This window comes from Lucilia cuprina, chromosome 2, assembly GCF_022045245.1.
Source record: "Lucilia cuprina isolate Lc7/37 chromosome 2, ASM2204524v1, whole genome shotgun sequence".
NCBI lineage: Eukaryota > Metazoa > Arthropoda > Insecta > Diptera > Calliphoridae > Lucilia > Lucilia cuprina.
Genome location: NC_060950.1, coordinates 65585205 through 65606869, shown reverse-complemented (window position 1 = coordinate 65606869; position 21665 = coordinate 65585205). Strand labels below are relative to the sequence as shown.

Here is a 21665-nt window from a genome sequence, read left to right as displayed (position 1 = left end):
AAATTTTGTCGTTACATGTCTTGACATTAGGTTTTTATAAAAAATGTTGTCATAACATAATTTTTTATATTAAATTTCTATAGAAAATTTTGTCTTGACATAAATTTTTATAAAAAATTTTATCATTACATAAATTTTTACAAATTTCATAGAAAATTTTGGTGTGTTAGAAATTTTTGTCTTAACATAAATGTCAAGATATTTATAGATATTTGTTGAATATTTGTAAAGAAAATATTGTCTTTTTAACAATTTCTAAAGAAAACTATTTCCATAAAAATAAATTTTTATGGAAATTTTTTATTAAACATAAAATCCTATTAAAAACTATTATCATGACATGATTGTTAGTAAATAAATTTATTTTGACATAATAAAAACACATATATTCGATTTATTTATCAAATAAACCACATTGTGAAATATTTAATTTATTAATAAAACCCTTTGTTTTCAAGTTGAATTATTTATAAAAACCCTTTAATAAAAACTCTTTAAATAATATAATTTACAATATATTATAAAGTTTGCTTCTTAGTAAATAGTTAATAATTTTTATAAAATTAAAATGAGTAAAATGAAAAAGAAATCATGTCTAATATTTCAAATGATTTTATTCATTATGTGTGTTAATATTCGACTATCGCAGGCTCAAGTTTTAGATGTAAGTTTTTAAATATATTATCCTTTTTGTATTTATCTAACATTGTGAACATCACTAGAGTTCTATTAACCATCTTATAAGAAATCAAAGGCCTGATGTAAGTAGAAATCAAAGGCCTGATGTAAGTAGAATTTTTTAAAATTCCTTAATAAATATGTTTTTATACAATTATTTTTCGATTTCTATTTCTAAACAGGACAATGTTGTTATTGGTGATAATATTAGAAATCGTTATCAAGAAAATGCCAGAACTACTTTACATACCAATGGCAGGAATAACATATATTATTCGAATAACAATGGAAACTCGGTAATTTTGCTAGGAGTTTGAGTTTTAAGAGAATTTTTGATTTTATATTTTTTCTATATTTTAGGGCTATGAAGGACAGGTTCAAAGAAGAAACCAGATGGAAGTAAGTTATATCAATTAATAAATTTCTAAAGAAAATTATGTATTTCTATAGAAAATTTTCTCTTGACATACATTTCTGAAGAAAATTTGTTCTTGAAATTTTGAAAATTTTGTCTTGACATTAGTTTCTACAGAAAATTTTGTCTTGAGATAAGTTTCTATAGAAATATTGTTTTTAGCATAAGATTTTATAGAAAACTTTTGTCTTGACATAAATTTTTATAGAAAATTTTTGTATTGGCGTAAATTTCTAGAGAAAATTTTATCTTGACATAAGTTTCTATGGAAAATTTTGCCTTGACATAAGTTTCTATAGAAAATTTTGTCTTAACATAAGTTTCTATAGAAAATTTTGTCTTGACATAAGTTTCTATAGAAAATGTTTGTCTTGGCATAAGTTTCTATAGAAAATTTTGTCTTCACATAAGATTCTATAGAAAATTTTGTCTTGACATAAGTTTCTAGAGAAAATTTTTGTCTTGGCATAACTTTCTATAGAATTTTTTTTTTTTTTTTGGCATAAGTTTCTATAGAAAATTTTGTCTTGACATGAGTTTCTATAGAAAATTTTGTCTTGACATACGTTTCTATATAAAATTTTGTCTTATCATATGTTTCTATAGAAAATATTTGTCTTGGCATAAATTTCTATAGGAACATTTGTCTTGACTTAAGTTTCTATAGAAAATTTTGTCTTGACATGAGTTTCTATAGAATATTTTGTCTTGACATATGTTTGTAAAGAAAATATTTGTCTTGACATAAGTTTATATAGAAAATTTTGTCTTGACATAAGGTTTTATAGAAATTATTGTCTTGACATAAGTTTCTATAGAAAATTTTGTCTTGACTTAAGTTTCTATAGAAAATTTTGTATTGACTTAAGTTTCTATAGAAAATTTTGTCTTGACTTAAGTTTCTATAGAAAATTTTGTCTTGACTTAAGTTTCTATAGAAAATTTTGTCTTGACTTAAGTTTCTATAGAAAATTTTGTCTTGACTTAAGTTTCTATAGAAAATTTTGTCTTGACATAAATTTCTATAGAAAATTTTGTCTTGACATAAATTTCTATAGAAAATTTTGTCTTGACATAAATTTCTATAGAAAATTTTGTCTTGACTTAAGTTTCTATAGAAAATTTTGTCTTGACATAAATTTCTATAGAAAATTTTGTCTTGACATAAATTTCTATAGAAAATTTTGTCTTGACATAAATTTCTATAGAAAATTTTGTCTTGACATAAATTTCTATAGAAAATTTTGTCTTGACATAAATTTCTATAGAAAATTTTGTCTTGACATAAATTTCTATAGAAAATTTTGTCTTGACATAAATTTCTATAGAAAATTTTGTCTTGACATAAATTTCTATGGAAAATCTTGTCTTGACATAAATTTCTATGGAAAATCTTGTCCTGACATACATTTTTATAGAAAATGTTTGTCTTGGCATAAGTTTCTATAGAAAATTTTCTCTTGACATAAATTTTTATAGAAAATTTTGTCTTGAAATAAGTTTCTATAGAAAATTTAGTCTTGACATAAGTTTCTATAGAAAATTTAGTCTTGACATAAGTTTCTATAAAAAATTTCGTCTTGACATAAGTTTCTATAGAAAATTTCTTCTTGACATAAGTTTCTATAGAAAATTTCGTTTTGACATAAGTTTCTATAGAAAATTTCGACTTGACATAAGTTTCTACACAAAGTTTCGTTTTGACATAAATTTCTACACAAAATTTTTGTTTTGACATAAGTTTCTATAGAAAATTTTGTCTTGACATAAAAATATTTAGAGAAAATTTTTGTATTGACATAAATTTCTAAAGAAAATTTTATCTTGACATTAATTTTTATAGAAAATGTTCTCTAGACATAAATTTCTATAGAATATGTCTTTTTGACATATTTGTTGACGTAAATATTTATAGAAAATTTTCCCATAACATAAATTTCTATAGAAAATTTTCCGAAACATACGTTTCTAAACAAAATTTTGCCTTAACATAAATCTCTATAAAAAATTAAGTATTTAAATTATATTTCTATCAAAAAGGACTATAAAAAATTATGTTTTGCCATTAAATTCCATTAGAAAATGTTGTCTTTAACTCTAAAATTTGTTTTTCTTTTAGCAAACATTTTTACAATTGACTCATGATCATATGTCTGTCGGTTTAAAAACATGATACCATATCCGAACCATATATTGTGGTTAAATCTATGGCTCGAATATGGTTTTTTACCCATTTTTTTTTTTCTATAAATGACTAAAATGTTCTTAGGAAAAACCATAATTTATTATTTTCGTCAATTTATTTAAAACTGATCGAGTGATCAAGCGATCTAAAAAAACAGTCAATGAAATTTTAAACTGGTTATTTATACTAGTTATATAAATAAAGTCTGATCAGTTAAAAAAAGAGGGGGTTTATGTTGATGACGTTTATAATATTAGTTTAATTTCTTAAATTAAATGATTTAAATAAAATGAATCTTTTACAGACTGACGACAAAAATGAAGAAAATAGAAAAATCTCTAGTCAGGTAAGTTTGATCATTTAAACAAATTTCTTTCAACAAGTAAAGAAATATTTTCAGCACAATATAATTTCGGGTAATAATATCAGAAATCGTGTACAGATCAATGGCCAAACTATTGAGGAGGGTCAAATTGACGATGAGGGTTCGAAGCGGAATAATGTGAGTTATTTTTATGAGTTTTTTTCTGTGCAATTTTCATTCATGATTTTTAGCACAATATCAGTCATGATCATCGGGATGGAGGTAAACGAAACCAAGATCGTTTATATACCCACAACAATGTAGGTTTTGATCATTATAAAGTTATATTTAGAATATCTAAATAATTTTTTAATATTTTTTAGCATAATATAGATCATGATCATCGAGATAATGGTAGAGGAAACCAAGATCGTTTATATACCCACAACAATGTAAGTTTTGATCATTAAAGATTTAAGGAAACTTTAAGAAAATTTAATTTTATAATAATTTCAGAACAATGTTATCTCGGGTAATAATATCAGAAATCGTGTACAGATCAATGGACAAACTATTGAGGAGGGTCAAATTGGAGATCATATATCCAATGGTAATAATGTAAGTAATTTCTATAAGATCTTTTTAAAGCGTCTGATCATGATCAATGATCACCGCGTTAAGGGAAATTGAGATCGTCTAAATAACCAAAATGATATAGAATATGATCATTATAAAGTGATCTTCTTAAAATCTTAATCTCTTTTTACTTTACATATATTTCAGCCCAATAATGGCAGAAATCGTTTACAGGCTAATGCCAAAACTATTGAGAAGAATACAATTGGCGATAAGCAGTCCAATAAACAACAACCAAAAGAAAATATTGTTACGACCATTGAAGAGCCAAGTTTATGGCAAAGGATTAAAAATTGGTTTGGTTAAATTTCACCACAACGCAACGGAACTCAAGATTAGCATTGATTGATATTACTGAAAATGTTTTAGAAAACTGAATGATCAGTGATCAATGAGGGACAAACAAAAAAATAAATAAAAAGTAAATAAACAGATATTATTTAACAAAAATAAAGAATTTCCCAAAAAATATTGCGTTTAAATTTAAGTTTCTTAAATGATTTTGAAAAGCGAGAGCAATTAACTATAAGGAATCAGGATTTAGAATTATAAACATCTGTTCATTTCGTCACTCGAAATGGAATCTACTCATCAAAGTGATAGACACGATAAAGAAGAATACGTATGGTATTTCAAATGTCCTGTCTGCATAATATGGAGCGAAACGATCCAATCAATCTTGTCAGTGTTAATAATGAAAACTTCCATCTCTTTAGGATAGCAGCAGGCGGACGAGTGCTGCCATTGATTCGAAAACTATCGATCATAGTAAAGATCACATTCATAAGTTGTCCGTTAGAAAGGGAGCATTTGATGCTTTACTAGGCAAAGAAGTAACCATTCGATAGACATATAATGCGAGGAAGGTTTCCTACCCTAGGGAAGAAATCATTTAAAAGGAAGCCAATATCTCTAGGAGATTACCCAAACAAAAACTAACCCTCTTGCCAAAAAGTTCAGATATTCAAAACGATCAGTGAAGGTCATGCAACATTGGATTAAAGAGAGCAATTTGTCATTCTTGTAAGATGATCTAAATACGAAAGAGAGAGAGAGAGGAGGAGACTCAACTAATTGATCCTCAAATCGTAAGCTTAACGACTTAATAAGCATCTACCCATTTATAGAAAAGAACGCAGACCGCGGTATTTATTTTGCCCAAGCGCTCAAATATTCGAAACGATGTTTAAGCTAAGGAATATTAAAGGAATATCTTCGGATAGTTACCCCAAGGCCCTTGTTTTAAGAAGATCTACAAAAGGTTTAGAGATTCTACGAATTTTCTATCCATCGAGCCTAACGACCTAATTTATAAGACAGTCAATAGAAAAGAAAATACTCAGGTACGAAACCACCAAGAAGTACTACTCAACACATAAGAGTCTGCTTTTATTCTTGAAAAGTCCTCTCTAGGAGAGCAGTTGGCAAATGCTTCCATTTAAACGAAAACTGCTCAGAGTCAAATCTTTCGAACGAGTTTAGTTTAGCTTAGTTTTGGTGAATCTGTTATTCGATCGTCGAGTACAATTTGTTCACTAGAAAAGGATAGGCTTGCCAATGAGATCATGTAATCGGAATGATATATATTCAGCTAATTCTCTTAAGGGCGTAAATTTACAAGATCATCTAAGAAAGGTATGGTGACTCTACTTATTGATTGTCCAATAGAATTTACTTAATAGAAAACGATATACCTTCCAAATTGCTCAAGTTTTTGGAACGATCTATAAAGACTAATAATCATCATCGTAAAGAAGAGAATAGACTGTCCAATGTGTCTTGTGTCTTTATCTATCTTCAAGTTAAATTCGTTGAACAGGAAGCCGTTGAAAAGAATGAATGAATCTCTTTTAATCATATTATCGAAGTGCTTAAGCCGGTCCATGTGCAAGCACTTTGCTAGAGTACTTGAGCTAAACCGTGACCATTACTGCCCCGTTGCATAACTTCCGAGATGTTAAACATCACTTCCGTTTACAACCACGCAGATGGAATGGCCTCTGTTGATTTGGCGAAGTACGAATCCATCAAATATGGCGAGACTTTGTTCTTACAGGGACACACTGTGGTAATTCTGATATGAACAGAGTTTGCTATGAACATATCTGGACAAAGAAGGAAAATTCAATGATATCAGACAACCCAGCACACTTCTCATTTAACCGACACATTCATAAAAGAGTAAAACATACGACACATTTCTTATAGATAAACGGGTGGGTGAGGCCCGCCATAACCCACATTCATCCCATACCATATACAATTAATACCAACTCATTTCGAACGCTAAGTCCCACAGTCACTCCTCTGTGGGGTATCTGTTGTTTTCGGCAACATCACAGAATTTTTCCCGAAATATTGACTTTACCTTACATCAGTCTTTTAACAGCAACTTAATCTTCCCGGAAATTTGGGTTAAAACCACAACCACTACGCGGAATCCAAAGAAACCTCAACCAACTGACTATCCAGGATATAGTCCTGCGGGCAACTGCCCACCCATAGTACCAGATTATGTGGTTCTCTGGTTAGATTTCTTTTCAATTTATGGAAGCACTTAGCCAGGCAGTAAATTGTAAACACCAACACCGGCCGACTAGAGTTATTGGTAGCACCTATCTACCCCCGGATTGCAATACACCAAGGTGGAGGTTTCACCAAGGTATATGCCCCCGGGGGGCATATTAAATTAATGTTGATTGCGTTTAAAAAGTTAGTGAATAAGATGGATTGCAAAAGCCCCCGGGGGCATATTAAAGTAATGTTGATTGCGATGAAAATTTTCGAAAAAATGGTAAATGAGATGAACTACAAAAACATCTGTTATCAAAGATCTCTACTCTAAGTAGCGATAAACTTTTCAAATACATAACTATAGTTTTATTACAACATAACAATAGTTAGTAATAATACAAAAAGTTATTATTCTTATTCAATTATATATCAACCAAATAGTTGTTTAAATTTCTCCCACAAATTATACTCATTACCTGACATCTCAACCTCAACTTTAGAATTTGTAGCATTTGTAGCTTTTGTAGCATTTACCCCTTTATCATCCTTCAAATGTGTTGTTGAATTTTTCAAATTATTGCCAATTTTCTCATTGGCAGCAGTGTTTGTTGTTACAGATTTATTATCATTTAAATGAGTAGCTTTTTCTAAAACTGTTTTATCCTTATCCTTATCCAAAACAAACAAACAGAAAAAAAAACAATTCAAATTTATTTTCCTTATAAAATACCAAAACCAAAACAACTCACCCCCTTATCATTATGTTTTACGTCTCTTGGCACCACCAACACTTCTTGACCCTGTTTATTATCCTTAAATGTATAGTCCTTTAGGTACCAAAATATATTTTATTTATTTATTTAAGATAACAACAATTAAATATATTTTCTTGCACTTACATTTTTTGGATCTAAGGTTTCTGCTTGATATTGTTGTAAGTTTGAAACCATAAATATGGTCATTAAAAGGAAAATAATAGAAAATTTCATTTTAATTATTTTCAAAAGTGTTTCAATAGTTTCTAGTATCCTGTCTATATAACAAACACTGTGCTGGGTAAGATACATTGCTAGTTGCTTTTATAGGCAATGTTATTGAGTGAGAGTAGTTGAGAAATAGTTTATAAATATAATTGTATAATTATTTTACAATTTATTTAAGATGATGACTAAAATGTGGTCCGATTGTTGGTAGCAGAATGTGTATAGAAAACTGTCAGAGTTTTGAAAGAATGCCAGTGACAAGATTTGTCAAAATTTCTTGATCAATTTTGTTTTCTAGCTTTATGTCGAGATACCTAGCCCCCATGTAACTGAACCCCCTATTCGGGGGTTCAGCTGCATAGGGGCTAAGTGAAATAATGGATTGATGTAAATCATTTTCAATAGGCTTCGTCTCCAATACTATAGAAGATCATATGACAAATTTCATTGAATTATCTCCAAAATTACGACTTGTAGTTTGATTAAAAGGTTTACAAGCCCTATTCGGGGGTTCAGTAGTATGGGGGCTAGGTGAAATAATAACGATTTTAACCATTTTCAATAGGCTTCGTCTCCGGTACCATAGAAGATCATTTACCAAATTTCGTTGAATTTTCTTCAAAATTGCGACTTGTAGTTTGATTACAAGGTTTACAAGCCCTGGTTTACGTGGTAGTTCACTACACGCGAACTGTCAAGTAGAATCAAAGAGAGCCCTATTCGTGGTTCAGTTGATTGGGGGCTAGGTGAAATAATGAACCGATTTTAACCATTGAATTATCTTATCAAAATTACGACCTCTAGTTTGATTACAAGGTTTAAATGGAAGGACAAACGAATGGACATACTTAAATCGACTAAGAAACTGATTCTAAACCGATTGAAATGCTTTAATTTGGATATTGGACCAATATTATTATGCGTTATAAACATCAGCACAAACCCAATATACTCTCCAAAAAACTGGAGTACTGTTGTGGGTTAACAGGATGAAATTTAAGTTTTCAAACATTTTATAAAATATAAAAGATAATTGTTACTAGAGGTATCTTAATTTGGATCGGTCCCATGGAGCATAACTTGAAAACAACTCCTTTCTCTCTATCTTACAATGTATCGCTCTAATGTACATTTGCTTGTCTCGATCTTCATTACTACCTGAGTTCTTAAGAGAATCGTCGAAAATCTGTTTACATGAGCAACGATACAAAGATGTATCAGTTGTATCCGAATGATATCGGGCAAAAGAATCCAAATTTCATAAACGATAACGGATAGACAGAGGAATTGAGAAGGTTCCCTATATGACTCTCGAAGGCAGAGCAAAAAGGACGGCCTCATTACCCTTAAGCAATAGTGGTAACGACGCACGACGGTCTTCCTGCACCCAGAGCTGAATTACGAATGTTATATTTTTTGTGTTTACACGATTGTTATAAACAATAACAAAGTAAGATGAAAACAGCTGATTCACTTTTTTGTATGTGTTTACATCCCTGATATAATGCAAACTGCTTGTTTTTGAATCATTTCAAAAAATGAAGATAGCCACCCGTATTCTCTCTCAATTTGTGAATGGTTTCATTACATATTGCTTTTAGACGATCCCATCCGTACTCTTCTACACAAAATTTTGACAAATCATATTACTTGTGTTGTAAAGCCGGCTTAAAGAGGACAGTTGACACTCCTGCTGATTCGAAATTTCGGGGTTGTCGTTGTTATATGTTGATCTCGAAAAGGTCCATGCTTTCAGCAAATACCTGCCTCTTCTGCAGTGGTTTCAAGTAAGCTAGACACTATCCATTACCGTCGCTTTTTAGTGCTTAAAGAAAACTTTGTTGACAATTTTTGTAATTGTCAAACAGCGGACCAAGTTTGAGTACTTAAGATATCTTATGTATGGTCATAACTTAAGCCATAACATTACTTCCAGAAGCATCACATCCGTTTACAACTACATAGACGCATTCGGCCTTATAGGACCTAAGGAAAACTTTGTCGACAATTTGTGTACTTGTCAGACAGCGGATCACATTCGAGTACTTAAACTTTCTAATATACATATGACCATAGCTTAAGCCATAATATAATTTCCAAGCTATTTCAAAAGTATCACATCCGTTTACAACTACATAGACGGATTCGGCAAGAGTCTAATTTCTAATCTATTTCCTTGGCAAATACTTCACAACCCACTGAGAGCTGATGCTTTCACATGAAGTTGTTTATTAATGTTATCATTAATAAGGAGGATAATAATATAGATTACTCAATCTCTGCCGGCATTGTCCGTCCCAGGCAGATCAAGTTAAGAAAATGAGCAAAAGTGGAAGAAACTGATCAACGATTTCCGTTCGATTGAAAAGTTTGACCATAGGCCAAAGTATGTCAAAATATGGTACAATAGAAAGTTCAAACCTGGCCTCCGGTAGGTTAGTGGTTAGTGTTCTAGTCTAAGACAACAGGCCCCATAGAGATCAAGGTGTAATTCTTCGGATTTGATGGAATACATACTCATTTCAAACTGAGTTTTTTTTATCAGACTGAATGTTTTAAATTGGAAGTATGGATGAAGGGAATCAGAATATGAATTTTAAAAGTGACTTAAATGCCAAATATTGTTGGTATAGGGTTAACATATTGAACAAATTTAACACCGGTGTAAGAAGGGTTAAAAAATTTACTGCGGTGTTGATTCCGGAGTTTTCTCAAATAAACTTGGATCCATGTATAAAATTTTAGTTTTAAAGCTAAAATTTATTGAGAACGAAAAGCTAATGAAGTTTTTCCACTTTCCTCTTATAAATCACAAAAACATTTCCTCTCCCTGCAACATAACAACACAGACAAAAACGACACAGCAATAAATAACACACGTGCCTCACATAACCCTCTTGCTTACACTTAAAAAGGTGTTAATTTGCTAACATCATGATGTTTAATGACATTTTTCTTCTATAAAAGATGCAGAAAAATTGTCTCAAATCAAAAAAAAAAATGAAATGTCTATAAACTTTGATGGCATTTATTAGCTAAAGACAAAAAAAAAGAGCAGAGAGCGACAGAGATTTATCGATTTCTCAAGTACACAAAAACAACATAAACATTTGTAATGATTACACTTTACTAAAGAACCAACAAAGGTAGGGCATACGATTTAAAATGACCTTAAAGCTCTATATATACTAAATGTATAGCATAAAAAAGGGAGTTAATTTATTATTTATTAGTTATTAAGGAAAAACTTAAATATATTTTAATGAAAAACTTAAACTTACCAGAAGCAAAAACAACATTAAAGGGAATCTTTTTAGCCATAATGAAGCATAGAGTGCCTGGTGCTGACTGCTGTGCTGAGGAAAGTAAAGGTATTTGATTTTTTTTTCTTGATTTTATTTTAACACTTTTTTTAATTGCAACACTTTTTTTGCTTGAATATATAAATTAGACTTTTTTATTTTTCCTTTTTTATAAAATATTTAATTTTTATATTTTATTTCCACTGATTTTTCACTTTTTTATTATAATTTTTAATTAAATTGCTTTCTTCATATATTTTTTTCTAAAATTTTTCTTTTTTTTAAGCACAATTTCTTCTCGCCTGACCAGGATAATAACTACTAAAGACAACCCCAATTTGTTATAGATTTAGAAAAAATGACAGTTTTGTAAAAAAAAAAATCTGACAAATTTAAGTTTGACATATGGAACTAACACATGCGCAGTTGTTATTAAAAATTTAAATTTATATAAAAAACATTATAATTATTAACAAAATTATTGAATTTATAAGAAAACTTTACGTTTTTTTATTTTAATTTTTCTTTTTTTAATTATATTTTAACAAAAATATTCAAAACAAAACTAAATTTCTTGATTTTAGTTAATTCGAATAGATTAAACCGTTATATTGTTTAAAATGCCATCTGGTAGCTTTAAAAAAACAACCCTGTTATTGCTAATCAGTTAAAACTGGCAACTCTTTATCATATTGACAAGTTAAAGAGGTAATGCCGTTAAACAGCTGTTTAGGATTAAACAGTTTTACGGCACGTCACTGTTTTTCTTTATCATTTTTGTTGTATTTTCTAGCATAACTAATAGAATTTTGTATTTTTCTTAATTAATTAGAAAATTTTAAGGAATATCTTTATAAAAATGGATCACAAATATAGTATATTATTACCCACATACAATGAAAAGGAAAATTTACCCATTATTATATGGTTAATAATGAAATATCTAAATGAAAGGTGAGCAGTAGAAAAACTATTTCTATTTGGAAAAGAATATTTAACTAATATTGAGTGTTGTTTATCTTTTGTTGCACAAAAGTGGCTATAAGTTTGAAGTTATTATCATAGATGATGGTAGTCCAGATGGTACTTTAGAAGTGGCTCAAGATTTGCAAAAAATCTATGGTGAAGATAAGATTCTGTTGAGACCACGTAAAGCAAAATTGGGTTTGGGTACCGCGTACATACATGGCATACAACATGCCACTGGGGATTTTATCATTATAATGGATGCTGATTTGAGTCATCATGTAAGGAATACTTTTCTTAAAAGCAAAGTTTAAATTATGACTAGTTTTTTGAAAATTATAAACTTTTTCATAATTTGCTCCAATTCTTTTCGATTTTTAATCTTTTTCTTTTCTAGCCTAAATTTATACCTGAATTCATTGAACTGCAAAAGAAACACGACTATGACATTGTGTCCGGCACTCGTTATCAGGGTTCCGGTGGTGTTTTTGGTTGGGATTTTAAGCGCAAGCTAATTTCCCGTGGTGCCAACTTTTTGTCACAACTTCTCTTGCGTCCCCGAGCCTCTGATCTAACCGGCTCTTTTAGGCTGTACAAAAAACCGGTATTGGAAAAGTGCATTTCCAGCTGTGTCTCAAAGGGTTATGTCTTCCAAATGGAAATGTTAGTGCGCGCTCGTCAACATGGTTTTTCAGTGGGTGAGGTACCCATTACATTTGTGGATCGTGTTTATGGCACTTCAAAGCTAGGCGGTACGGAAATTGTGCAATTTGCCAAAAATTTATTGTATTTATTTGCTACCACTTAATTTGTATATATTTTATTTATTATTTTATATATTTTAACTTTGTAATTATGGAATTCCACACGAAAATTATTAAAAACTAAAATATGCATTAAGAAAAAACGACAGTCGCAATTCAGGTCTGAGTTGGGGAACAACTCTCGCGTCATCGTGATTATTTCTTAAACGCGTTCAGGCTTGTGTTTGTTGCCTGGCTTTCGACAGTTTTGCGTCTCGCTCGCACTGGTGTAATGTATTACTTCATGTAACTGTTCAAAGTTACATGTTGTCTACATTAACCTCGTGCTTTCGTTTTACCTCAAGTGAGGTTATGTTTTATTGGTGGAGACCATAGAATACTCAAACGTTTTTAACTGGTGGAGACCATAAAATACTCACGATATAACCTGGTGGAGACCATTTAAACTCAAATATATACTGGTGGAGACCATTAATACTTTTGATGAAATCAAGTCCGGATGCTCCAACTTCCTATATGAAGGTATAGGTCGGTTGGTGGGGTTTTCTCTGGACAAACGTGTGATAACCTGGCAATATGAGTGCTTGATGCACCGCCATCCTAATCAAAACCCAAAAAAAAAAAAAAAAGAAAAAACGAAAAAGTTTGCATGTTTTTATCGTTGCCTTGTTTTCTTAAAACACTTTAATTTTGTTGGTTTCCGTTTAAATTTTATTTTAAATTAATTAATTTATCAAGATTTATCACTAGATTTACTTAAAAATTAAATATATTAAGAAGGAAAATGAAAAAGCTTTATGTATTTATTCCCGCGTTTTATATTTAACTAAATTGACAACATAAATACAGCTACTACTGATAATACTGTCTATTGCAGTAATGCCAAGTTTAATGTCACTATTAACAGTTAATACGGTTTTCTAGATAATACAGTTTTCCTTGACAGTAATGTTAGTTTAATGTCGGCAACTAAGTTATTTATTTAAGAAAAGCGTTATTTTAAATAGTTTATATAATAAAAATTATACAATTTAAATAACTTTAGCTACTTTTTTAATGATTTTTACTATTGTTTATAGAAAAGGTTATGTTGTTTTCAAATATTAAAGTAAATTAATAATATTAAAGTTTTTAACAAACAAATTTAAAAATCACTTAAGTTGCCTAAAATTCCTTAAAAAAAAGCCTTCAATGGATAATATAAGAAGTAAATATTAAGAGATCAATTCAATTTCAAAACAAATTGAATTTTTTATATGAAAAATATTTTCATTTAGGTAATTTTTTGTTAATTTTTAACTTTTTCTTAATTTCTTACTTTTTAATTTGAATAAAAATATTTTTCACGACATTTTTTTGTTTTTACCTCAATAATATTCTGAAATCAGTTTTTTATTTAATATTTCAAAATTAAATTTTGATTCCACCAATAGTTTTATTTTAATAACTATTTTTTCTAACTCAATTGGCCACACTGAGCCAATGATTCATCAATGCTGCCAAGTTTAAAATTTAAATTACAACAACAACTGCAATTACTAAATTGACAAAACGTCAAAAGAAGAAGAAATTACAAAGAACATATAAAAAACACACAAAATTTCTATTAAAATTTATAGAAAACTATTAAAAAATTTCGAAACTTAAACAAAAATTCACGAAAACCTTATTAAGCAAATAACTTAAGTATAAATTAAAAAATACTTTAAAAACAAACGCAAAAATTTTAACAAAAGAAAAATAAACGAAAAAGCACGCAGAAAGCAGCTTGCTGACTTTTGTAAATAAAAATTCCCAAAAACTAAAACATTAGAATTAACAAAAATGTCGGTGACTGATTTTATTAAGGGTTTACCCTGTCACAATGCCGACAACTTCTCACAATTCAATACGGAACAAGCCATGAGGACATCACAGAAACGACCCTCCGTCTATCTACCCACTGAAGACTATCCCTCGGAACAGCATATAGTATTGGATAAACGTTCGGTGCTGCTGCGCTATTTGACACAACAATGGGATAAAAAGATTCTGCCCAAAAAACGTGATCATGGTAATGAGGGTAATAGTGCGGCCAATGGTGCGGGTAACAGCTGTAAAAAGCGTCCACGTTTAGAGGCCGAATAGGTGGTGTGTTTAACAAATTATTAGTGTTTTTGTTTTTCTTATTATTTTTCTATTTAAAGAGCTTAAAGTCTAATCTATACATCAATAGCTCCGATTCCTCCTCCAATCATTACCCTTTAACTAATAAAAAACGGCGCAACTCAATTTTGTAGCTAACATCTAACAAATTTTGTTGAATTTTTCCATAAGTTTTTCTTTTTGAACATAAAACTGAATTATTATTAATTTACAACGTACAACAGGATTTAAATAAGTTTTCAAATTACTTTAATATTTATAATTTTTTTAATAAATTTAAAAAAAGCAAGTAAAAAATGTGTTTTTAATTTTTTGGCAGTTAACCTTTTTTTTTTAACTTTATTTTGCAATTTTAACTAAAATATCGTTTATTTTGTTTTAACCAAATATATCACTTTAGTGGTGCAAATCCTTGGGATCTGGTTTACCATATTGCTTCTCCCACCAGGCAACAAATTCCTTCTTACGTTGTTCACGTTTAGCAAAGTACTCGGGGTATTGAGCCTTTTCCAAAGGATGCCAATAGTCCAACATCCAGTCGGGTACTTCGACCTCACGTTCAAAAGCACAGCCGCCAGGACTGTTAGCCTCTGTAGTACAAAAAATTAAAAAACTTAAAATTTTACTTCTTTAAACAAATCCCACCAACAACTTACGTTTAATGGGCTGATAATGTTGGGTATTGAACAACTCTTGCTCACCCACTGCCAACAATTGAGCAGCCTTAGCCATATCGGTTACCTTGCGATTCTCCTCGAAACGCTGACGCAGCTGACAAGCTCTATAGCGGTAAATTTCTCTAAAAATATAAATAAAAGAAGTAATAATTTTCCAAAATTACATAACCTAATACAGCAAAATCCTTTTCATTTTTCACACATACCTGCGATCATACCAGGCTTCCAAATTACGCAAAGCTCTCTTGTATAAGCTTTGCACCTGTCTGGTATGTGAAACAATGCCAGTAGGTATATTCATATTGAATATTTAGTTAATATATTGGGAAAATTTTTTGTCAAAAATCGAAATGTTTTTCTTTTGCTCTAAACCAGACAGCAAAATTTTGACATTTAATCTAAGCTGCTTCTTCTTTCAAGTTAACATTCACCAAAAAGTAAGTAAACAGTGTGGTAAAGTATTTAATCACAAAAAAAACTCTAAAATACTGAAAGTTATTCGTTTTTGCTTAAGTTAATAATTAAAAATTTAAATAATTTAACTTTTCTCTTAATTTAATTATTATTAAGAGAAAACAATAGCTTAAAATCTGTTATATAGTGTTTTTTTAACAAAAGAATTTACAATTTTTTTTAGCAATTTTAATAAAAGAATTGTTAGCATTGAGACAAACAGCTGTTTACTATCTTACGTCACTGGGTTGTAAAAAAGTGTAGTATATTGGAAAAACTTACCCAACACTGCTTGCTGGTGGTGAGTTTCAATGTTTGTAAAAAACAGACATGTATAATAAAATTTCTGACTTTATACAGTACCTGTTAAAACGGTTAGTTTTTAATTTTAATTTTTAAGTACTAGTTTCGACAATTTAAAAAAAATAAGATTACATTAAATCTTTTTAAATGTAAAAAAATTAATAGCTAGATAGATAGATAGATAGTTAGATAGATAGATAGATAGATAGATAGATAGATAGATAGATAGATAGATAGATAGATAGATAGATAGATAGATAGATAGATAGATAGATAGATAGATAGATAGATAGATAGATAGATAGATAGATAGATAGATAGATAGATAGATAGATAGATAGATAGATAGATAGATAGATAGATAGATAGATAGATAGATAGATAGATAGATAGATAAATAGATAGATAGATAGATAGACAGATAGACAGATAAATAGATAGATAAATAGATAAATATATGTTTTTTGTCTTAAAAAAGATTTTCTCTGATTTTCTGAAAAATTATTTAAGTTATACCTATATACTTTAACTTCATAATTATTTCATTCTTATTCAGGAAGTTAATGTACATAAACGAAGAGGTCGTTTTACATACTATCGATAAATGTAACACTACTGACAGCGTCAACAACAACATGCAGTTTTTAACTGCAACAACATCAAACAAATACCAAAAGTAATAATGCAATAATGCAGTAGAAAAGAAATATTAAAACAAAACATATGCAACATCAATAGGGAAAAAAAGAAATAATAATAAAAACGAGATCAACAACGCCAACACGTCATTGACATATTGCCACAGTATACAACAAAATCGGCAACAACAATAATAATAATAGTAACAACATCAAAAATATTTACAAAAAAAAAGAAGCAGCAAAAGCCAAAACATCAACATCAGACAAAAAAAAAAAAACGAATACGAAAACCGACAACGAATACACGACTGAGTGTGTGAATATGCGACTCAGACTGAATTTGGCTGATGGAAAGAATGACGAGTGTAGGTGGTTGGGGGGAGGTTGTCAGCAAGGAGGCGGTTAAGTAAAGTGTGTAAACGTTAAATATTTTAAATGAATGAAAACATTGTTGTGTTTATAAATGCTACAACAAGAACAACAGAGCAAAGCAAAAAAAATAAAGCATTTATGATGATGAGTAAAGTAACGGTACGCAAATGGAGGAATATATCAATATGCAAAATACTTGCTGCATACACACTCACATGTGACACTCAGTTAGCCACTCCTTTCCCTTTCTCTCATCGCATTTTTATTGCGTTTGCATTTTTTTCTTTTAAAGGAAATGCATTGGAATGCATCATGTTTAAATAATAAAAATGAGAAGAAAAAAAAAACAAAAACGAAAAAATCCCAGAGACATTTTTACTGTTAATGTTTTGTTGTACAATTACAATGTACGTACATATTAAAAAAAATAAGAAAAATAGTATGTCATGTTTAAGAACGGAAGTAGTACTTTATGAATTATTTGTATTGTTGTAAATTTATTAGTTATGAAAGTTGTTGTTAATATGTATAGGCTTCTTTGCTGCTGCTGTTTCACTCTCAGACGAATAACAATTTTTAATGTTATAGAGAAAATCGAATGATGATCTAGTTATGCATCTTTTCAATTACCTAGTTATATACTTATCTTATCAATCATGTCAATTCCATCAGTCGTATCTATAGTACCTATCTATCTATCTATCTATCTATCTATCTATCTATCTATCTATCTATCTATCTATCTATCTATCTATCTATCCATCTATCTACATATATATCTCTATGTCATTATTTCAGTTCTAAGCCATTCCTAGTTCAGTTCTAAGCCATTCCTAGTTCAGTTCTAAGCCATTCCTAGTTCAATTCTAAGCCATTCCTATTTCATTTCTAGTACAATTCAACTTCAGTTCTAATTCAATTGTAATTCAGTTCTAGTTCTGCTCTACATAGTTCAAATCTAGTAACGTCTAGTTCAGTTTTAGTTCAATTTTAGTTAATTTTTAGTTTAATATTTAAGTACAAAGTTTAATGATCCTAAATTCTTACCTTCTTTTTTTTGGATTCAAAACGATTTTCCTTAATTCTATAACGATAAAATAGATGTTAAATATTGTTCCAGCACCGCCTGTGCCAATGTAGCACCATTCTCGATAGACAACGAATAAGCCGTATCACCATTCTCATTGGCTGTAGATAAAATTTCTGGATCTTTGCCTAAGAGTTCATTACAGGTATGGGGATGATTGCCAGCAGCGGCATACATTAATGCAGTATTACCCACAATATCCATGTGTCTATAATCGGCACCTTTTTCCAACAACAACCGTACCACCTCATGATGTCCCCCCGAAGCGGCCAATAATATAGGAGTAACCATTTCCGGTGCTTCTTCATTTACATTAGCACCCGCCTCGATTAACGGCTGCACTGTAGCCAATTGACCATAATAGCATGCCCAGTGTAAGGGTGTAAAACCAAAAGAATCTTTAGCATCAATATCGGATGCCTTCTGTTGGTGAATTTGTTCTTCTGTAACTTCTCCTTGGCCAGCTCTTTCGTGAAAGGATAACTTAACCTCGACGGGACAGAAAGTAGCCTCGGTATTGCCTCTTTGTAGATTAGTTAGGACCGTGGCTTGTGGTCGATAGGGTAGAAAGGCTGATTTATGTTTACCCGGTGCTGAACCAGAGGTGGGATCATGTAAAAAACTAGAGGAATGTAAAGAATTAGGTGTTGATAAGGGTGTCGAGGTTGCGGTGTTGGTAGGTGAGGGTGTTTCAGTTTGTCTTTGGAATTCTTGACTGGTTGGCGGTGTGTGGGGTAACATTTTAAGGCTGTGAAAAGAAAATATAAATAATTGATTTTTTTTGCTAGGATATCTTTGACAAATGTTATAAAAAGTTTATGCAGAAGATTTTCATTTATGAAAAGGAATAAAAGTAATTGTTATCCTTTTTAAAACAGGGGTTTATTAGGGTTCTATAAATCGACTTTCGAATAATCGAACAATCGACTTTTTGTCGAAAAAAGTAGAAAAGTCGAAGTCGACTATTTTCTTCCAAAAAAGTCGATAACTCGACTATTGTCTACGAAAAAAGTCGAAAAGTCGACTTTGTAAATAAAAGTCGAAAAGTCGAAAAAAGTCGGAAAAAGTCGAAAAGTCGAAAAAGGTCAAAAAAAAGTCGAAAAAAGTCGAAAAAGGTCGAAAAAAGTCGAAAAGTCGATAATAGTCGAAAAGTCGGAAAAATTCGAAAAAAAGTCGAAAAGTCGACTTAAATAAATGCAAAAAGTTGAAAAGTCGACTTTTCATAAAATGCAAAAGTCGAAAAGTCGACTTTTCATAAAATGCAAAAAGTCGACTTTTAACTAAATGCAAAAAGTCGACTTTTAACTAAATGCAAAAAGTCTAAAAGTCGACTTTTAACTAAATGCAAAAAGTCGAAAAGTTTCGTTTTAACTATAGAAACCTAGGGTTTATATTAATATTTTATTTTTGCCTTAACATTTGCAACTGGCAATACTGTTTTTGTGTGTGTGTTTTATTCATTCTCTTATCTTTTACTTAAAAATCTATTCCCACCAAAGACCACACAATAATTTCTAATCATTTTCTTATTTTTTTTCATTCTACAACAACAACTTACCGGCTACAATCATCGTTGATTGCTGGTGATTTTGCCGGCGAGGAAGACATGATAGTATGTAGTAGTAGTAGTTTTTGTTGTTTTTCTTTTTGCAAATACGTTTTGCCTTGACGCACGATAAATTGTTGTTTTTCTGCTAGCAAAATGTTTTGTCTCCTTCTCTCTTACTTTTGTTGTTTTTTTTTTTTTCAACTTTATGTTAAAATAACAGTTTATCTCACTTTCTCCAACAACAAGCTTATAGGGGAGACGTTTGACGTTGACGCCGTCGTTGTCTGCTACAACTTCACCTGCAACATACACACACGACACAAAAACAAAACAACGTTATAAAAAAAAGACCAGAGAAAAAAAACACAAGCAAAGAATTTAAGCAAAATGTGAATGAACTGCTAACGAAAGACAGCTAAAGGCAGAACACAGAAAGACATTATAAAAAAATCGCGCACAAATAAAAATACAAAGAGAGTACATCAAGAAAAATAAAACTACAGACAAAAAGCAATATAAAAAAACAACAAAAAAAACTATGGTACGCAAAAATAACAGGAGTGGCATTTTAGCATTATACAGACAAGAGTTTTTTTTTTAGCAAAAATAAAAGAAAAAATAAAGCAAACAAAAAAACGGAACAAAGAAATGCTCTTTGTTGTATTTGTATTTTATATTAACTTGTCGCTGTTTTTTTCTTACTACGCCTTTTTGGAGCAATATACGGTTTTCGTTGTGTAAACAAGTATTTAGAAGAAAAAAATAAGAAAAAATGGCCGCCTTTTAACAAAAAAAAAAACGAAACGAAAAAATGTGTTTGCCAAAAGGGCGGTGAAATTTTTCCTCTTGTACACTTTTCACAAATTTCTTAAATTTTTTTCGTACAATTTAATTTTTCACTTACCCGTTGTTTAGCTCTTTTTTAAGCAACTTATTTATTTAATTGAGGTGTATTTTAATTATAAAAAAAATCTTTTCTTTTTTCATAATTTGCGCAGCTTAAAATCCAAAATTTATTTTTGCGCGTATATACAACACACGAGAAGAGGAGAATAATTGGAATTTTTCTGCACACACAAAATAAGAATTTCTTTTAAATTCACCACCTCTTCCTCGTTTTTTTTTCTTCTACTTCTTTTTCTTCTGCTTTACCACACAACAAAGCTATTTACCTCGGTACTGTATAAATACAATTGTTTTTACCACAATCTCATGGTGTGTATGTGAGTAAACATGTTGCTGTCAACACAGTGTTGCTTTTTTAAAACCATCATGTTGATTTGTTATCGTGGTGTATAGTTTTTAACAGTGGACTTTATTTAAGTAATTGGGGAATTTTGTTTTATTTTACTCTTGCATATATATTTCGGGGGAATTTAATACTCTTTTTGTTGGACAAGATTTGTTAAATGTTGCAGAACCAAATTTAAATTTTTGGACAGGCTCCTCTTAATATTATAAGACCCAGGCATATATTTGTATCAACTAACCATCTGACTAACTAACTATCTAACAAACAAACTAACTAATAAACTAAGTAACTAACTAAGTAAGTAACTAACTAAGTACCTAACTAACTAACTAACTAACTAACTAACTAACTAACTAACTAACTAACTAATTAACTAACTAACTACCTAACTAACTAACTAACTAACTAACTAACTAACTAACTAACTAACTAACTAACT

The 21665-nt window shown here is 30.1% G+C and overlaps 6 protein-coding genes across 10 annotated transcripts; 3 read left to right on the top strand and 3 right to left on the bottom strand.

Annotated features, from left to right (window-relative positions):
* Window positions 1–510: 510 nt before the first annotated feature.
* LOC111686399 (probable serine/threonine-protein kinase clkA) lies at window positions 511–4680 on the top strand. 4 transcript variants are annotated; one of them, XM_046956282.1, is made up of 10 exons: window positions 514–664; window positions 723–761; window positions 861–974; window positions 1039–1077; window positions 3583–3624; window positions 3679–3780; window positions 3834–3902; window positions 3966–4034; window positions 4099–4200; window positions 4366–4680. In XM_046956282.1, exons 1-10 carry the CDS (start codon window positions 569–571, stop codon window positions 4522–4524), a joined length of 831 nt encoding a protein of 276 aa, XP_046812238.1. In that variant the 5' UTR covers window positions 514–568; the 3' UTR covers window positions 4525–4680. The 4 variants fall into 4 exon arrangements, with proteins under 4 accessions (XP_046812240.1, XP_046812238.1, XP_046812237.1 ...); XM_046956281.1 differs by having other exon boundaries at window positions 515–664; window positions 723–785; XM_046956284.1 differs by lacking the exon at window positions 3966–4034 and having other exon boundaries at window positions 511–664; window positions 723–785.
* A 2395-nt stretch (window positions 4681–7075) lies between these two features.
* LOC111686401 lies at window positions 7076–7791 on the bottom strand. Its single transcript, XM_023448765.2, has 3 exons — window positions 7632–7791; window positions 7482–7559; window positions 7076–7401 (listed from the first exon to the last, which is right to left on the bottom strand). Exons 1-3 carry the CDS (start codon window positions 7719–7721, stop codon window positions 7162–7164), a joined length of 408 nt encoding a protein of 135 aa, XP_023304533.2. The 5' UTR covers window positions 7722–7791; the 3' UTR covers window positions 7076–7161.
* Window positions 7792–11765: 3974 nt separating this feature from the next.
* On the top strand, window positions 11766–12893 carry LOC111686415 (dolichol-phosphate mannosyltransferase subunit 1). Its single transcript, XM_023448775.2, has 3 exons — window positions 11766–11971; window positions 12054–12264; window positions 12381–12893. Exons 1-3 carry the CDS (start codon window positions 11877–11879, stop codon window positions 12789–12791), a joined length of 717 nt encoding a protein of 238 aa, XP_023304543.1. The 5' UTR covers window positions 11766–11876; the 3' UTR covers window positions 12792–12893.
* A 1459-nt stretch (window positions 12894–14352) lies between these two features.
* On the top strand, window positions 14353–15183 carry LOC111686412 (DET1- and DDB1-associated protein 1). The gene has a single exon (XM_023448773.2). It carries the CDS (start codon window positions 14572–14574, stop codon window positions 14872–14874), a length of 303 nt encoding a protein of 100 aa, XP_023304541.1. The 5' UTR covers window positions 14353–14571; the 3' UTR covers window positions 14875–15183.
* Window positions 15184–15193: 10 nt separating this feature from the next.
* Window positions 15194–15975, bottom strand: LOC111686414 (NADH dehydrogenase [ubiquinone] 1 beta subcomplex subunit 9). The gene is made up of 3 exons (XM_023448774.2): window positions 15776–15975; window positions 15549–15691; window positions 15194–15482 (listed from the first exon to the last, which is right to left on the bottom strand). Exons 1-3 carry the CDS (start codon window positions 15868–15870, stop codon window positions 15289–15291), a joined length of 432 nt encoding a protein of 143 aa, XP_023304542.1. The 5' UTR covers window positions 15871–15975; the 3' UTR covers window positions 15194–15288.
* Window positions 15976–18381: 2406 nt separating this feature from the next.
* Window positions 18382–21087, bottom strand: LOC111686397 (DNA-binding protein RFXANK). Of its 2 annotated transcripts, XM_046956713.1 has the most exons (3): window positions 20879–21085; window positions 19984–20273; window positions 18382–19173 (listed from the first exon to the last, which is right to left on the bottom strand). In XM_046956713.1, exons 2-3 carry the CDS (start codon window positions 20031–20033, stop codon window positions 18423–18425), a joined length of 801 nt encoding a protein of 266 aa, XP_046812669.1. In that variant the 5' UTR covers window positions 20034–20273; window positions 20879–21085; the 3' UTR covers window positions 18382–18422. The 2 variants fall into 2 exon arrangements, with proteins under 2 accessions (XP_046812669.1, XP_046812670.1); XM_046956714.1 differs by lacking the exon at window positions 19984–20273 and having other exon boundaries at window positions 18386–19173; window positions 20879–21087.
* Window positions 21088–21665: the final 578 nt, after the last annotated feature.

Excerpts from the sequence above, each read along its gene's own strand:
- LOC111686414 (XM_023448774.2), bottom strand. The coding sequence starts at position 15,870 with ATGAATATACCTACTGGCATTGTTTCACATACCAGACAGGTGCAAAGC. Across the intron at positions 15,692-15,775 it reads GAAGCCTGGTATGATCGCAG|AGAAATTTACCGCTATAGAG; the intron begins GTATGTGTGAAA and ends TTATATTTTTAG. Across the intron at positions 15,483-15,548 it reads ACATTATCAGCCCATTAAAC|AGGCTAACAGTCCTGGCGGC; the intron begins GTAAGTTGTTGG and ends TTTGTACTACAG.
- LOC111686399 (XM_046956281.1), top strand. The coding sequence starts at position 569 with ATGAGTAAAATGAAAAAGAAATCATGTCTAATATTTCAAATGATTTTA. Across the intron at positions 665-722 it reads CGCAGGCTCAAGTTTTAGAT|AGTTCTATTAACCATCTTAT; the intron begins GTAAGTTTTTAA and ends GAACATCACTAG. Across the intron at positions 1,078-3,582 it reads AAAGAAGAAACCAGATGGAA|ACTGACGACAAAAATGAAGA; the intron begins GTAAGTTATATC and ends AATCTTTTACAG.
- LOC111686415 (XM_023448775.2), top strand. The coding sequence starts at position 11,877 with ATGGATCACAAATATAGTATATTATTACCCACATACAATGAAAAGGAA. Across the intron at positions 11,972-12,053 it reads ATGAAATATCTAAATGAAAG|TGGCTATAAGTTTGAAGTTA; the intron begins GTGAGCAGTAGA and ends GTTGCACAAAAG. Across the intron at positions 12,265-12,380 it reads ATGCTGATTTGAGTCATCAT|CCTAAATTTATACCTGAATT; the intron begins GTAAGGAATACT and ends TTTCTTTTCTAG.
- LOC111686401 (XM_023448765.2), bottom strand. The coding sequence starts at position 7,721 with ATGAAATTTTCTATTATTTTCCTTTTAATGACCATATTTATGGTTTCA. Across the intron at positions 7,560-7,631 it reads AAACCTTAGATCCAAAAAAT|GACTATACATTTAAGGATAA; the intron begins GTAAGTGCAAGA and ends TGGTACCTAAAG. Across the intron at positions 7,402-7,481 it reads TAAAACATAATGATAAGGGG|GATAAGGATAAAACAGTTTT; the intron begins GTGAGTTGTTTT and ends GTTTTGGATAAG.
- LOC111686397 (XM_046956713.1), bottom strand. The coding sequence starts at position 20,033 with ATGTCTTCCTCGCCGGCAAAATCACCAGCAATCAACGATGATTGTAGC. Across the intron at positions 19,174-19,983 it reads ATCAACGATGATTGTAGCCG|CCTTAAAATGTTACCCCACA; the intron begins GTAAGTTGTTGT and ends TTCTTTTCACAG.
- LOC111686412 (XM_023448773.2), top strand. The coding sequence starts at position 14,572 with ATGTCGGTGACTGATTTTATTAAGGGTTTACCCTGTCACAATGCCGAC.